The 16,474-nt window shown below is 33.8% G+C and overlaps 1 protein-coding gene across 8 annotated transcripts in view; it reads left to right on the plus strand.

Moving 5' to 3' along the window:
* ENTPD6 (ectonucleoside triphosphate diphosphohydrolase 6) overlaps positions 1 to 16,474 on the plus strand; it is a 60,022-nt gene that overhangs the window by 13,781 nt on the left and 29,767 nt on the right. For 6 of the 8 annotated variants that reach the window (XM_072634639.1, XM_072634642.1, XM_072634641.1 and 3 more), the window contains exons 3-9: positions 3,306 to 3,382; positions 5,063 to 5,206; positions 11,457 to 11,532; positions 12,697 to 12,732; positions 14,098 to 14,186; positions 15,142 to 15,221; positions 15,784 to 15,848. In XM_072634639.1, the coding sequence (XP_072490740.1) occupies positions 3,306 to 3,382; positions 5,063 to 5,206; positions 11,457 to 11,532; positions 12,697 to 12,732; positions 14,098 to 14,186; positions 15,142 to 15,221; positions 15,784 to 15,848 (567 nt within the window). The remainder of the gene's footprint in view (positions 1 to 3,305; positions 3,383 to 5,062; positions 5,207 to 11,456; positions 11,533 to 12,696; positions 12,733 to 14,097; positions 14,187 to 15,141; positions 15,222 to 15,783; positions 15,849 to 16,474) is intronic. The other 2 variants (XM_072634643.1, XM_072634646.1) reach the window with 1 other exon arrangement.

The following is a 16,474-nucleotide window of genomic DNA, read 5'->3' on the forward strand; positions in this document are numbered from 1 at the left end:
AAATGGTCTCTGAACTCCCAACCAAAAATTATTGTTTGATTTTCTGTAACATTTTTATGAAACATACAAGAATTAGATGAGATTTAGGGGTAGTATTTTGTTTTTTTCCTAGAGGATTCTCGGCTTTCCCAGAGCTCCTTTTGAGAAGAGTGGGAGCACCAAATATGTGTTGTGTTATGTTTTGATGGTGTCATTTTATCTATAACCACTTGTATAACTTATTGAATTCTTCTGGTGGAATGCTCTAAGCACAATATAGAAGACACAGATTAATTTATCAAGTATTTTTGCTAAGGAGCAGCTATGTGCTAGACTTTCTGTCTACGGAGAGCCATAGGACACTGTTTTCCCTTGGGAATTTACATTCTGACTGTAGCTTTTTCAGTAAGGTGAAGTGAAATTTTTTATCATTTAGTCAAGAGCTCTTGATTCACTTATAATTTAAAAATTTGGAAGGAAATGGAAAGAAATGGAATCACAAAGAAGATATGATTATGATAGTGAATTGCAGTATTAATAGGCTTTTAAGTATTCTTGTTGAGGCTCAGGAAGTATATTTGAATGGATAATTTCATTTTCTCCATTTGCCCAGCTATGTTGTATTTTTTTTCTAAATTTATTAATTTATTTGTTTTCAGTTTTCAATAATTACTTCAATAAGTTCCTAATTTTCTCCCCCTTCCACATCTCTCGCCAAAATGGCATGCAATCTTATATGGGTTCTACACATTCATTCCTATTAAACACATTTTCACATTAGTCATGTTGCATAGAAGAATTAAAACAAATGGGAGAAACCTTGAGAAAAACAAAACATAACAAAGGAGAAAATAGACTGCTTTATTCTGCATTCCAACTCCATAATTCTATAGTTCTTTCTCTCAATGTGGATGGCATTTTGCATCATGAATCCTTTGTACATTTTCTTAAATGGAAAAAAAAAATCTCTGTCTTTTAGCAAGATGATGTACTGCAATTGGCTTGTGTGTAACTTGAGTTTGGACTGGATGATCTCTAAAATTCTCTGACTGACTGTCTGAAGTTGTGTCTATAGATTTTCTAATTCCTGAAGAACTAGGTAACAAAAAAGAGTATTGCTGCTTTAATAACCAAAAAGTGCCAGAGAGAAAGTGAAACCAAACTATGAATAAACCTGGGAATCTGAAAGTTAAAGCATTTAGTGGTGAGCAAAATAACTTCACTCCCAGGTGTTCCACATGGTTCTAAACATTGATTCTGAATGCTGTTTCATTGGATTGAGTCCTTTGTGCCTGCTTCACTTTGCTTTGAATCTTAGACTTTGACCTTGACTACCAGTTATGCCACCTCTCATAGTTTATGTAGTCCCTGAATTTGAATGTTAATTCTACCATAACATGGTCAATAATAAGTAAGTGAAGGCCAAGAAAAGAAAAGAGGCTAGGATGGGAAGTTTGGCTAATGAAGACGATGATACCAAAAGTCAAGTAGACTAGAGATCTTGTTCAGAGATTCCAGTCAAAGCAGAGGGGAACAGTCAGACACCAAAGATTCAGACAGGTGAGATGTCTTAGGGAAATGGTCTTAGGGAAATCACATGCAGTAGATGTACAGTACAGGGTTAGAAACTTTCTCCAGTGTTTGGACAATCAGATCTCATAAAGATGATCTAGTGGGTTTGTGTTCTGAGTTATAAGGATAAGAGTAGCCAGACTGGACCTTGATACTGAATCAGTAGCCTATTAGGTAGGGGTTCCTTACAAATTTGTAGCATTTAATATTTATCAAATTTTCCTTGTAATTTAGAAGTTTTAGTCCATCTTTGGACTGGCTTGTGAATTATTAAGGACAGGGTTTGTTTTTTTTTTAATTCAGGTTTAAATAACTAGATATAAAATTCATTTGGGTTTGAAGGTTAGAAGTTATATGCAGTAGCTTAAAAAAAGAAGTTTGATCCACTATTGTATATATACTCCAGTGAGGTCAAAGACAGAAACAAAGATTTATTATAAACCTGTATATTAGTAGCAGCACTATTTGGGATAGCAAATACTTGGAAAGAAAGTGCTTGTCTATCATTTAGTCAGTGGCTGAAAGGATTAGGAATACAAATATATAATGTAATATTATTGCAGAGTAAGGATAAATGAGAAGTTTGGAGGAGCATTGGGAAGACTTATATGAAAGAGTGAAATCAACAGAACCAAAAAATAATATATACAGTGACAGCAAAGTAAATTAAAAGATAACTAAAAGTAAGCCAAACATTGAGTAAATTTTAAAAATATAATATTCCCAGAGAATAAATAATAAAACATCTCTACAAGAAGAGAGTGTTATGTACATTTTCAAACACATTTCCTGTTTCAGGTGTTTTTGCTTAACTGTTTTTCTTTGTTACAAAGAAAGAGCTAGTATTTCCTGAACTCACTGATGTAAAATTTAAAAAGGCGTTAGTGAAAAAAAAATTAAGCACTACTGAGCAATAGTCACTTACATAAGTGAGCTCCAAAAAGAAAGAAAAAAACTTGGTTTTCACATAAAGTCATCACATTTGCTATATTTAGAATTAGCTGTAAAAACCAGAGTTAGAGGGAAGTAAGAAAATTTTAAGGCAAGATTTTTTTAATTTTACGTATGTGTTTGTGTATGTGCACACACATGCAGAAGGAGGCAGTCAGATCTTTGAAAAAATCCTTTTTTCCTCCAGAGTTTTTCTGGTTACATCATTCTATCCACCATAAATGTTTGTACTCTAGTTGTGATGTTTTTAATACCTATTTTCAGTCATTTTTAATCTGTTCCTCAAGTGGAACATGCTCAGGAAATACAAACTAACCTTCAAAATAAAAAGGCTATAAGAAAGTTAGATAAAATGCATTTGCCAGAGAAAGATGATGTTTGGTTACTCTATTCAGTTTTAGGTTTCTGTAGCATTGTTCCTCTCCGTTAGGTGGATCATCAAATGGGAACTTTCTTGAAAGTAAAAGTATGTTGGAGCAGAAGTACTCTTAGATCTCAAAGAAGGAATAAACACCATTATATCACATTTCAAATCTCTCTGGTTAGGTGGGATTGGAAGGGTCAAATGTAAAGATAATGAAAAGAATAATATTTTCCCCACATATGAAATTTTGTGTTACGAAACAGTTTGGGGTTGATTCTTTGATATTTTTTTTTTTTAACATCTGCTATTAAAAATTGTATCATCAATACTAACAAATGCCGTGACAGAATTTCATAGTGTTACTAGTGACAAAAAGTTCTAATTTAAATAAACTTCATAAACATGGTTTTTTTTCCTTTTAACTTCTTTTTCCTCCTAGAAACTCCTATTTTGACCCATGAAACTTTCAAAGCCCTGAAGCCAGGACTTTCGGCTTATGCTGATGATGTTGATAAGGTAACTTTACTTTCAGTAATGCCCTATATCTAAATGAAATTTTCCTGTACACTAATTTTCAAACCAACCCTCTTTCTAATTATAGAAATGTAGTAACTTTTTTTTCTTGGTGGAGCAAGAGAAAAGAGAGTGTGTAATCTCAGCTAATAGTAATTATTTTATGGAGTCATACTCCTTTTAGAAGTAATAGCTTTATAAATTAGCAGTATTTTATAAAAAGTATGCAGGAAAAACTCCCTCAACCAAGAGTTTATATGTGAAGGATAAGTACAAAATTACAGAAAACTACTGCCATATTCTGCTTGAGAATTAAACATTTCTGACCTACCTTGAGATTAATATTCCATTGGGGTTATAATGAACTGAACTATCAGGAAGACCTGGATTCAAATCCAGTCTCAGATACATACCAGCTGTTTGACCCTGGATAAGTCATTTAACCTGTTTTGCCTCAGTTTCCTCATCTGTAAAATGGGGATAATAATAGCACCTACCTCTCAGGGTTGTTGTGAGAATTAAATGAGATAATAATTATAAAGCACTTAGTATAATACCTGGCACATAGTACATATAAATGTTAGCTTTTATTATTACTATAAAACTTACCATGAGTTCCTTTTAAGCTATTTAATAAAACAATCCAGAGGTGAAAGAGGTCACATTAGTCAACCCTCTCACTTTATGTATGAGAAAACTTGAGTCCCCCAAAGATATTAAGTCATTTGCCCGAGGTTATGTAGTAAATCAGTAGCAGAGCTAGAGTGAGAACCCCAGTTTCATAACTCTTAGTCCAATGCTATTTCTGTTATATGACAAGATCTTTGCTAAGTCATCTCAAACCATAAAATAATGGATTGTTCCTGAGGTACGTGCATTGTAGTCCCAAACACAGTAGCATGGCCGTGTTTAGAGATTGCAAACATAGGCTTAGAATTGGCAGAGTTTAGAGGTCATTCAGTCCACTGCTTCACCTCTTATTTTACTGTTGAAAAGCATATCCAGAATTACTGGATTACTGGCAAGGGTTACTCAGGCATGGGCCACAAATAAGATGATAGCACTACTACATATAACAATTAAGTGTCTAAGTTACATAGCTATATTATTGCTAGTTGGTTTATAGAGAACTGAATTCAATTCAATTTTGTTGGGAAACAGTTTAGGAAATGGTGGGTGATATGTGACTAACAGAGCGAGCTATGTGGTGGTTACACACTGGTAAAACACTGAAAGGACTGCTCTGTCCCATGGATTTATAAATCAGAAATGATATTTACGTGATAGTGCTCCGTCACATACTACTACCATTGTCTTTTAATATTTCCCAATATAAGTAAGCTGAATTCTATTCTATTTCTGTCAGTCAGTAAACATTAATTAAGCTCCTTCCGTGTTCTGAGCACTGTACTAGGCACTAAAGATATAAAAGCAAAATAAATTCTGCCTTCAGAAAGCTTACATTCTAATGGTAGAGGTAATATACATTAATATAGGTTTATACAAATCCATACAAAGGAATATTATAGAATACAAGGAAATTCTGTGGGAATCAGCACTGGCAACTGGGGGGGACCAGGAAAGGCCTTGTGCAGAAAGTAACATTTGAACTGAGTCTTAAAGAAAACTACATTTTTTCTAGCTTGAAAATGTCAGTATCATATTTTGCTTTTAAAATCTCAGAGCACTCAGGGAATACAAGAACTACTGGATGTTGCTAAAGAAGAAATTCCTTTCGATATGTGGAAGGTCACACCTTTAGTTCTTAAGGCAACAGCTGGTTTGCGTCTCTTACCAGGTGAAAAGGCTCAGAAGTTGCTACAGAAGGTAATCATGTCCAGTTTCCCTTTTGAAAAATGATAGAATTTTTGTTGGGGATTAGGCATTTTTAAATTAAATGTCTTTTTAGAAACTTAATAGTGAACAATGGCACAACCAAATTAACTTGCTCAATGATTTTTTTACACTTTTAATTTTAGCTTATAAAATAAAGAACTTTTTTTTTCACCATTACCACCTCCTCTGAATCCACATCAAAATTCTTTGCCCATTAATATTCACTTTTCTTCTTCTGTGGTTGTGGTTCATGTGTATTCAATTCTTCTGGTTTTACTTTTTTTCACTTTGTATTATTCCTTAAGGTCAGATTTCTTTGTATTCCTCATACTTGCCAGTATTAATGGTATTATACCATTCCATGATATTAAAGTACCATAGTTTATTTAAGTATTCTCCAATTTTTGGATTCCCAGTTTTTTAATTACATAGAATCATAGACTTAGAGATTGTAATACTATTGTGAAAATCTTTGAACAAATCAGAAAAAATAGAAGGCAGGAACTTGTACGACTATAGTGAAAAGAGACTTTGTAACTGAATAAGTAGTAGAGGGAAATCATAAAAGACAAAACAGAAAATTTTGATTACTTAAAATTAAAAGGCTTTTGCACAAATAATACAGATAGGATTAAGAGAAATTATTGGGCTAGAGAGTATTAGAGAATATTTGTATCAAATCCCACTAAGTCTAATCTAAGAAAATCCAACAAACTGACAGAATTATACACATTCTTCCAGAGATAGTGATCAAAGGATATGAATGGTTTTCAAAAGGAAATATGCAGTGTCTGAAAACATACTCCAAATCATTAACAGCAAATGCAAATCAAAGAAAGTCTGAGGCTTCACCTCACACTCTAAAAATTGACCAAGGTGACCAAACATAGAAACAATGTTGGAGGGTTGTGCAAAGAGAGGCAGTACTAATTAATACTCTGTTGTGGAAACTGTGCGTTGGTTTAGCTGTTTTAGGAAACAATTAAAAATTGGCAATAAAAATGGTTTAATTATTTATATCCCTTGACCCACTAATCCACCACTGGGTATATACTCCAGGGAGGTCAAAAACAAAACGTTCAGTCAGTGAACAGCAAGCATTTATTAAATGTCTTCTGTGTGTCAGGTACTCTGCTAAATATTGAGAATAGAAATATAAAAATAAACTAATCCTTGCTTTTGAGGCATGTTCATTATATAAAGAAAGTAATTGCAGAGGATGAATCAGAAAAGGGGGGAAAGTAAGTGTCCACTAGTTGGAGAATGACTGGAAAAAAATTCATAGTATATGAGTGATTAAATCATTTTTATTAAAAGAGGATTTATTGCCATCTGTGAGTAGGGAGGGAGGAAAGGGAAGGTTGTAGTATATCTATAAATTACTATGATATAAAAACAGGAGTCATCAAGAAAATTTTTTTTAATTGAAAAAACTTCACATAGCTTGGGGAACTGGGGAAAAGGAGAAGAGAAGAAGGAAATAGTGGGGAAAATGACACGTCTTAAGGAGTAATAGAAACACCGAACCAAAGGATTTGCTGATTGTTTTCAACAATAAGCTAACTGTTCTCAGATAATTTATTTAGTCAACCTTGTTTTCAGGTCAGAGTATATATACATAGCTTCTTTAAAATAGATCTGATTAAGTGCTTCCACACGGATTTTAATATCATTCCTCAATAAACTTTTAAAACTTAATAGTCTCAGTTCTTAAGCTAACATAACTTTTATGTTTCAATTTAGGCCAAGTTTAGTCACCATGAACAATTTGTATCATGATGTAACAATACAGTGTCTTCATAAATCAGAGATTTAAGGAGCCATTCAGCCATCCATTTTCCAAGTTAAATAATCCTCCCCATTCCTTTTACTTTTTACCTATTTGCTCAAAGGTAGATTTCAATTCTCACTTTTAGTGGGCACTCCTTTCCTCTCCCCCTCCAAAAAAGAATAACCTAAAAATCTTGCTTTGATCCATGAAACATGACAAGATAGCACTGGATTTAGCGATAGAATTATGTGATTGTAATGAGGTGTGTGTGTCCTCTAATAGTTTTCCTGAATAGTTATCTATTTATTTGTTGATCATCTGTAAGGATATCGCTGCTGTATATTTCCTTTGAGTTTTAGAGTTATTTCAGATACATTTTCCTATAGAGCAAGTGTTGGAGTTTAGACAACATGACTCAGAGTTTTGGAATACACATTCGGGGAGTTAAAACCCAATAAGTGAAATACTGTTAGCAAAGTATAGCATATGAAACTAACACCTGACTGAAACATGATTTTTTTTTTAAGTAACTGTAAACTCAGATTTTTCATCAAATACCAATCCTTCAACAATTAACCCAAATCTGTAGTAAATCTCCCACTATATTCCAGCAAACAAAAAAAAATTTACTTTGTTTCTCCTTCTGAAGTTCCACTTCCTTTGGCTTTGTTTGCTTTTTGTGTGTAATATATATATATATATATATATATATATATATATATATATATATATATATATATATACGTATCCATACATACATACACATGTATGTATGTATATGTATATATGTATACACATACCATACACATACACATGCAAAGATTGAGGGGGCAGGAGGGAGAGAGAGAGAGAGAGCTTCTGTTTCTGTCACTTTTATATCTTATCTCACCTAGTTTTCCTACAAATCTGACCTGCTCCTTCTCAGTCTCCTTTGCTGTAACTTCACCCAAACCATGCCCACTCAATTTGGATGTTGCCCAAGGCTCCATCTTTTATTCTCTATACTATTTTCACTTGACAATCTCATCAGCTCACTTGGTTTCAATTATCTCTATACTGATGATTCTCAAATCTATCACCCATAATCTCTTTACTGACCTCCAGTTTTGCATCTCCAACTATTTATTAGACCTCTCAATGGATTTTTCTTAGACATCTTAAACCTAAATGTCCCAAAATTTAACTCCTGCCTCTGCCCCACCAAAAAAAACCCTCCCCAGCTTTCCTGTTAATATGAAGAATGCCACCATTCTCCCAGTCACCCAGGCTCAAAACCTAGGTATCATCTTCAGCTCACTCTTTCTAACCACGCCCATAGTCTGTTGACAAGTTTTGTTAATTCTGTCTTCATAGCTTGTCTCATAGTTTCTTTTTTTCTCCTTTGATACTACCACCCCTGGTCCAGGCCCTCATCACCTCATAATTGTAGCCTTCTGATTGATCTTCCTGCTTCATCTCCCTAGATTTTCAGTTGTCAAATTGATCTTCCTGAAGCGTAGATCTGACCATGTGTCACCCATACCCATTTAGTAAACTCCAATACTTCTGCTACCCCAGGATCAAAGATAAATTTCTTTAACATTCAAAGCCCTCCATAACTTGACCTCTTTCTCCCTTCCCAGTCTTACATTTTGTTCCCTGTTCCTCTCCCTCTGCCCACATACTATTCAGTCCAATGGCATTAGACTCCTTTTTATTCTTTATATGAAACACTCACCCTTCCAACTCTGCATTTTATTGACTGTCCCTTGTGCCTGGAATGCTTCCTTTCTTCATCTCTGCCTCCTCACTGCCCTGACTTCCTTCAAATCCTCGCAAAAATCTGACCTTCTACAAGAAGCCTTTCCCAGTCCTCCTAAATGCTAGTGCCTTCCTTCAGTTGATTATCCCCAGTTATATATCTTCATATGTATATATGTAATATGTATATTACATATGTTTTATATATGTAATATCTATATATATCCTATATATATCTTATTTGAATATAGTTGTTTCTGTGTTGCTTCCCAGTTGTACCTAAAAGCAAAGAATGATTTATTTTGCCTTTCTTTATATCCTCAGCACAGTGCCTGGCACACTGTACATGCTTACTTAATAAATGCTTGTTGATTGACTGACTTTCTATATTTCCTGATATCCACATTTTTATGTTGTTTTACAATGCTATAATCCATAATTTATCCATTCTCTAATTGTTAAACATCAAGATTATTTCTAACTTTTTGCTATTACAAATGAACCAGGTATAAGTATTTTTGTACAGATGCATCCTTTCTTCTTTGTCATGATACTTTTAGGCTAATGCAATGGAATTCCTGGGTCAAATTAGTTTTTTTTAGTACCTTTATATATACTGTTATTAAACCAGTCTTGAAAACAAGTCCCCATGATACAGAAACTTTGCTTTCAAGGTAGACTTTTTAACTATTATAAATTGTTTTAGAATGCTCAACTGAGCAGTCCTGTCACTCCTGACTTACCACTAAGAAACTGCAGGGTCCTTGGGTCCCACACGGAATTCCTGTTAAATTCTCAAGGTGCCTGGTGTTAAGAGATCTAGAACTAGAGGCATCTCCCCGGGTTTTCCATCTCCTGCAGCTTTAGGAAAAAAGTATGCACAAAAGTATGCTTTTGGAGGTATTACTTCTATCTAGAAAACCCAAAGAGAACATGAAAGTCAAATTTCATAACGTATATAAAACAATTTATAACTCTAAGATGCTAAATAAATATCAGCTGTTAATAACACCTCCTGTTCCAATCTCCTGTTCTTTAATTTTTTTTTAATTTTTCATGTAACAAGTTAATTAATTGGTCCTTCCCATTGTCCTCTATTAACAGTTTTTAAACTCCATCATGCAGATCCCTCAATACATCTCTACAGCAAAACATTCCTTTGTTAACCATGTCTGAAAATGTATGCCTCTGCGTATTTTAAGTTTATCACCTCTGTCAGGACATGAGCAGTGTGCTTCCTCATCGTTCTTTTAGTCTTGTGATTTCTCATTGTATCAATCAGTTCTAAGGTCTTTCAGTCTTTTTCTCTATAATGTTGTTATTATATAAATTATTCTCCTTGTTCTCATTTCACTTTCCATTTGTTCATAAAGACCTTTCTAGTTTCCTCTGAAATTATCCCGTTCAACATTTCTTATGAAACAAAGATATTCCAGCATATTCATATACCACAATTTGTTTAGCCATTCCCCAAAATGAAAACACTCCCCCCCGCCTTAGTTTTGAATTTTTGGTTACCATGAAAAGGGCTGCTATAAATATTTTTGTTCTCCTTTTTATTTCTTTGTGGGTATGTGTCTAATAGTGGTAGAACTATATCAGAACATATGCAGTTTGGTAAATTTCTGAGCATAGCTTCAAATTCCTTTCCAGAGTGACTGAACCTGTTCATAGCTTCATTAATAGCATACTAGTGCACTGTTTTCCTGCAGCCCTTCCAACATTTACTATTTCTTCTTTTGTCACGTTTGACAGTCTTATAGGTATGATATAGAACCTCAAAATTACTTTAATTTCATTTCTCTAATTACTAGTGACTTTTTCATATGATTGTTGGTAGCTTAGATTTCTCCCTTTGAAAAATATTTTTACACATCCTTTATCAGGATAAAGGATATAACATATCAGTTATTTCCATGTCTTAGAAATGAGGCCCTCATAAGAGAAACTTGTTGTAAAGATTTTTCCCCCCAATTACCTTTGTCCTTTCTAATTTTATATAGATTTAGATTAGCTGGTGCAAAAATTTTAATTCTGTATAATCAAAATTGACCACTTTATCTCATGCAATACTCTCTATCATTTATTTAGTCATGAACTCTTCCCCTCTCCATAGATCTGAAAGGTAATTTCTTCTAATTTGTTTATGATCTGACCTTTTATATCTAGGGCATATATCCATTTGGAACTTTCCTTGGTATTTGATATGACAACCTAATTTCTGCCAGATTATTTCCCCAGCAAATTTTGTCAGATAATGAGTTCTTCTCTCAAGAACTATGGTCTTTGGGTTTGTCAAACACTGTGATTCTGTATTGTTGTGTACCTGATCTGTTTTGCTGATCAAACTATTTTTTAACCAGTTTTTAAACTGTAATACTACTTTGTAGTATAGTGGCGTCTGGTACTGGTAGACCTTATAAACCAACCCAACTTCTAGAGTTCTCTGAATAAGGACTAGATTATAGCAAGTTCTCCCAAGATAACTTTGGAATAAACCTTTCCGGTGTGGATCTGGAACCCAGCTTTGATTCTTGAAATAATAGATTAGGATATCTCATAGCAGAAGATTTAGAAACTGTAAGAGAGAACTTTAGTCTTATTCTCTTAGCTCCACTGTGCTAAAGAAACCCAGAAATCATCATGGTGCTCATCTCTTCTTCCATTTAATAGAATTGTGACATAAAATAATTATAAATAATGAAATTGATTTTCTTTCTGAAAATTTAGGTAAGAGAGGTTTTCCAGGCATCTCCTTTCCTTGTAGGAGATGACTGTGTTTCCATAATGAATGGAACTGATGAAGGTAAGATCAGAAATTACACCTCTTACTTAGTGCATATTGGACTTATTTGCTTTGTAAAATGTCAAGTGGATTAAAGAATTTTGTTAAGTAAAAGTTATATCTCATGTTTCAATCCTCAAAATATTTTTGTATTGCATCAACATCCATAAAGCCATTTGAATGGCAACACTACTTTTGGTGTCACTATCTTTCCTTGGATGACAATTCTTAAACTGGATACTTCACTTTTGCATCTCTCATATTTGATCTTTCCATGTGGAAAGGAAAATTCACACTGCAGTGTAACTGATGTAGATTTTCTTTCTTTTATTATACTGAAAAATAAAAATTGCGTCAAAGTAGATAGTTGCTTCTCAAAAGAAATGAACAGAATTTGTTTTCAAATTTTCCGTCCTTCTTTCTATCCTTAAAAAGGAATTTAACAGTTTAAGAAATGGAGGAAGGAAAAGCTACTAGTTTTCTCTTATTTACACAAAGGTGCATTTCTCTGACTCCCCTCTCTTGAGTAGGAACAAGGATACTGGAGTAGGGAAGGGAAATGTATGGAGTATCAGGAGGAAAAGATCTAACATCCTGTGAAAACTTGCTAAATGTTTGAAAAGATCAATAATAGACATTTATTTTTAATGTTTTTTTCAATACATAATACTAGAGGAAGAGAGAATATCTGAAATATAGTATATATTTGATAACTTTTTAGCATTGGTATGTGTAATCACTATTATAGCAAAATGTATTTTCCAGTTTAATTATAGTCTGTTTCTGTTTTGCTTGGAGATTACATATTACGTGTAAGTATTATGTGTGTGTGTGGTTGTGTGTGTGTGTATATATACATACATACATACATACATATACATATATATACGGTGCAGTCATATATCATATGGATACATATGTATGAGTTTGTTTTTATAAAAAGATAGACAAGATAGATCCATTTACTAATTACTACAAAGAGCTGTAAGTAAACTGGGTGAAATGGCTTTGTTAAATTCATGGCTTTCAGACCGAAAAGGAATTAGACAGTCCAATTAGCATAGTCCTTAGCACTTAATAAAATTTTTTTCCATTTATTCATTCATTGTTATATATTTAAAATGTCTATGTCTTATGAATGACTATTTTATCCAAACAAATATTTGTGAAATTCTTTTCTTATAGGAGTTTCAGCATGGATCACAGTGAACTTTTTAACAGGTATGCTTTAATGTAATAGTCCAGTAAAGCTGAGACCTAAAGAGTGTTATTTTAAAGATGCCTCTGCTTCACTTCCAAGTTTGGATATTCAATTGGCCTTCCTGAACACAAGATCTTGTTTTGGGGGACTTGAATTTTTTAATTTCTTTTGTAATTTCTCATTGTTCCAGTACAATATTTTCACAGACTACGTTAATGAATAGAATTTAAAAGAATACATGCCTCAACAAGGTCAAAATTGCCCTGGACTTAAAGATTGTACATTTCCACTTTAATGCTGAAGAGAATTAACATTTTGACTTTTCAAGCCCATGCTGTGGCAGAACTATTTACCGGACCTTTTATCCTGCACCATCATATCCAGAAGCATCAAGTACCAGTGGAGACATTGTTCATTCACCCAGATTTAGTTGTAGGGGTTAAAAAAAATACTAAATCCAAGATAATGTGAAATCCTTCCTTTAGGCCATGTTTCTGAGGAGTAGTTTATAAAGCTAATTATGAAGTGCTTTCCCAATATTAAGAGTACTATAAATGCTTACTAATTACCTTCTTACCTCACATTTAATTAGTGTTCTGAAAAGCATTTATATGTCTATTGTCTACTTGGAAATCTGTGTGGTGTAATGGAAAGAGCATTGATTTGGAAGATAGAAAATCTATCTGCTCAGCATGGCAAATCATATAATAACCTCTTAGACACTGAACTCTAAGAGCCTCTCCAGATCTAAGTACATGATCCTATGGTCTCATTTGATTCTTGCAATAAACATGTGAGGTAGATAAAGGCAGGTGAAGAAATTGAAACATTAAAGGCATGGTGCAGTAAAGTTTCCTCCCTGTTAGGAAGTTAAAAGACAGTTTTACTTATATTATTCAAAATATCCAAGAAGATATAATTTGATTTTTGTCTCTCTACTAAGGCATTTAAACTGTATTGCCTAAAAGAACCATCTTGTAACGTAGAATTATCATGGAGTCTTATCTTGCCAGTGACAAAGAATAGAGTTCATTTCTAGGATCTAATAATTGTGCATAAGAGTTTGTTTAGTAGGTAGATTAAAAAAAAAAAAAAAGAATGATTCTCCAGGGAGTGAGTCAGTTATTAATCACCTTCCCATTAAGTGGATCAATCCCAGTATCTTTCTTGGTGCTAATTTATAATTATTTTAACTAAGGTTGTAGATGACCAAGTCACTATTTCCTTCAAAACATGTAATATCTTTGTATTAAAACTCTCTGTAGCATTTTAGTCTCTCCACTTAAGATTTCGGCTTTTTATGCTTTTATTTACATTGTTCTGTGATACCTACTTAATAGCTATCATGAGGCAGCATTGCTTTGTTCCTGTTTTGTGTACTTCAGGCAATTTAAACACTCCAGGAAAGAACAGTGTAGGCATGCTGGATTTAGGAGGTGGATCAACACAAATCACATTTCTTCCAAAAATTGAGGTAATCTGATCCTACTGTCTGTTTTCTGCAATGAAGCATTGACCCACGATAAGCTGTATTAGCTTTTCAGGATTGGTACATATAGTCACTATTGTAGCAAACTATATTTCTTAGTTTTAGTTGCCTTGTTTGATGCCGGGTTGATATGGGATTTACGACAGTACCCTAAGAATCAAATTAAAGTCTCTTTCTACATTTCTTAAAGCCATCATGGAGTTGGGTAATATGGATTCAAGAAAAACCACTGGATATGCCCAGGAAAAAATGTATGCTTAGCCAAGTTATATGAAGCCATCTATATAGTTCTATTAATATCTTACTGAAGCCAAAGGCTTTGTTTTCCACTTCCTAAATAGAAACCATAGATTGTGGTAAGGAAATTTGTTCTTTCACTCCATTTGGCAGGCAGTTTAATGGGGTGATAAATAAGATAATAACTTAGTATCTTTTAGGCTAGAGTTAAAAGCACTTTGTAGGCATTGCCATCTGCCTCCCAAAAATTTTTTCTGTGACATGAAGAGCCAGATAATATTGTTTAACAGAAAACTTTAAGCTTTTTCAAAATAAATGTCGTATGAAAATTTAACATAATTTTTATTGACGTAAAGTGTTTTTTAAATGCTATGCTACTTCTGCTCACTTTAGAGGAATCATTTGAATTTATCAAAGTTATCATTGGATTCTATGAATTTCTCATTGTTTTGATTAGGTCTCATATTGGGGGGCAGACTGAATTATTATCCTTGAGGGAAAAAAATTGGATTTTAGCCTTAAACATTTTATTTTGATTTTTGCTAAAATGAAGTTTTTTGTGGTATAATTTGGCAAGATAGTTTATATTAAGTAGTTCTGTAAATGTTTGTGATCTTTCCAATGTTGTTTTATGGGAGGAGGAAGATTTCTTCTGGAAATGACAGTATTGATCTATCACAGTAACTCTTCTGTTGCTCTTCAGGTCACCCTCCAGACATCCCCAGCTGAGTATATAACATCCTTCCAGATGTTCAATAGTACCTACAAGCTATATTCATACAGGTTTGTTATAAAAAATAGTACTGTTGACAGTTTAGTCACAAAGAAATGATGAGAGGCACAGTATGCTCCCTTTGCTTCCCAAGTTCATATTCAATGAAATAACTTCACTATTTACAATTCCAGTTTTAAAAATCATTGTCGAGCCCCCTTACCTTTTAACCAAGTGCATTTTTTAGGCTTTTTTCATTGCTATCAAAGAAGATACTAGATCCATTTTTGTTTATAATAAAACTGAAGCATCTTAGCTGTTTTTGTTCCCATTAACGTATATCCTTCCTGAAAGAAATCTGGACTGTATCTGAGGAAAATGGGGAGAGAAGCTTTAAATTACGCAATAAAATTTCCAGATTTTCTCTTGCTACACATCAACCTCTGAGGGTTATCATAATAAAAGTTTGAACTCTATAAAGAGAAGTTTCTAAAAGAAGACTAAAAGCAACCTTTGTATCTCCTTCCTGAATAGCTTGCTTCTGACCAAGGCTAGGTAGATGCATTGCAAAATGATTGTATTTATTCCCTGAGGTACAGGCCCTTCTTTCACCAAGGATTTTATTTTCAACAGCTACTTGGGACTTGGTTTGATGTCAGCAAGGCTTGCAATCTTAGGAGGAACAGAGGGAAAACCTGGTAAGTAGGAAGAAAGGACCTGTTTCTGAAATTTCTGCTTTTCATGTCTATCAGCCATAAGCAGCCCTTGAAAAATCTCTGCAACCCATTCACCAATGAGGAATTTCATCTGATGGCCTTCCTTCCCCTCCTGTGGGGATAGTTGAAGTGGGGATATGTATAGAGGGGCCCCTATTCACAACAATCACTATCCTGTGTCCTGCACCTTTCATAGGGAGTGTATTGTGGCTCTTGGTCTCTCACTCTCAGCTTGTCAAAAGCAGGTTTTTTGGTATAGAGTCACAAATGGATCCCAGAAATACAATTTCTTATTGGCTTCAGAAATCCAGCTGTGTCATTTATGGCAAGATGGTTTTTGGAAGCCTTGAACTTGAGTGTCATAAAACTATTTCTAATTTTCAATATTTGAAATATTGTATTACCCTGTATGTAGTTTTACCATAGTGAGTACCACAAATGAATGGCTATGTAACCTTTGCAAATTGCTATACTACAGATAGGATTTTTTTTCTTTACTTGTGCATGCTTTGAATTTTAGCATTGTGGGAACTCTCCTTTTGAGGTCTTTTCTTCTGTGAAAACTCATAAAATAAACTAAAGTTAGAGTTGCCTTTTAAGGGGAGATT

The sequence above is a fragment of the Notamacropus eugenii genome, chromosome 1, assembly GCF_028372415.1.
Source record: "Notamacropus eugenii isolate mMacEug1 chromosome 1, mMacEug1.pri_v2, whole genome shotgun sequence".
In the NCBI taxonomy this organism is placed as follows: Eukaryota; Metazoa; Chordata; class Mammalia; order Diprotodontia; family Macropodidae; genus Notamacropus; species Notamacropus eugenii.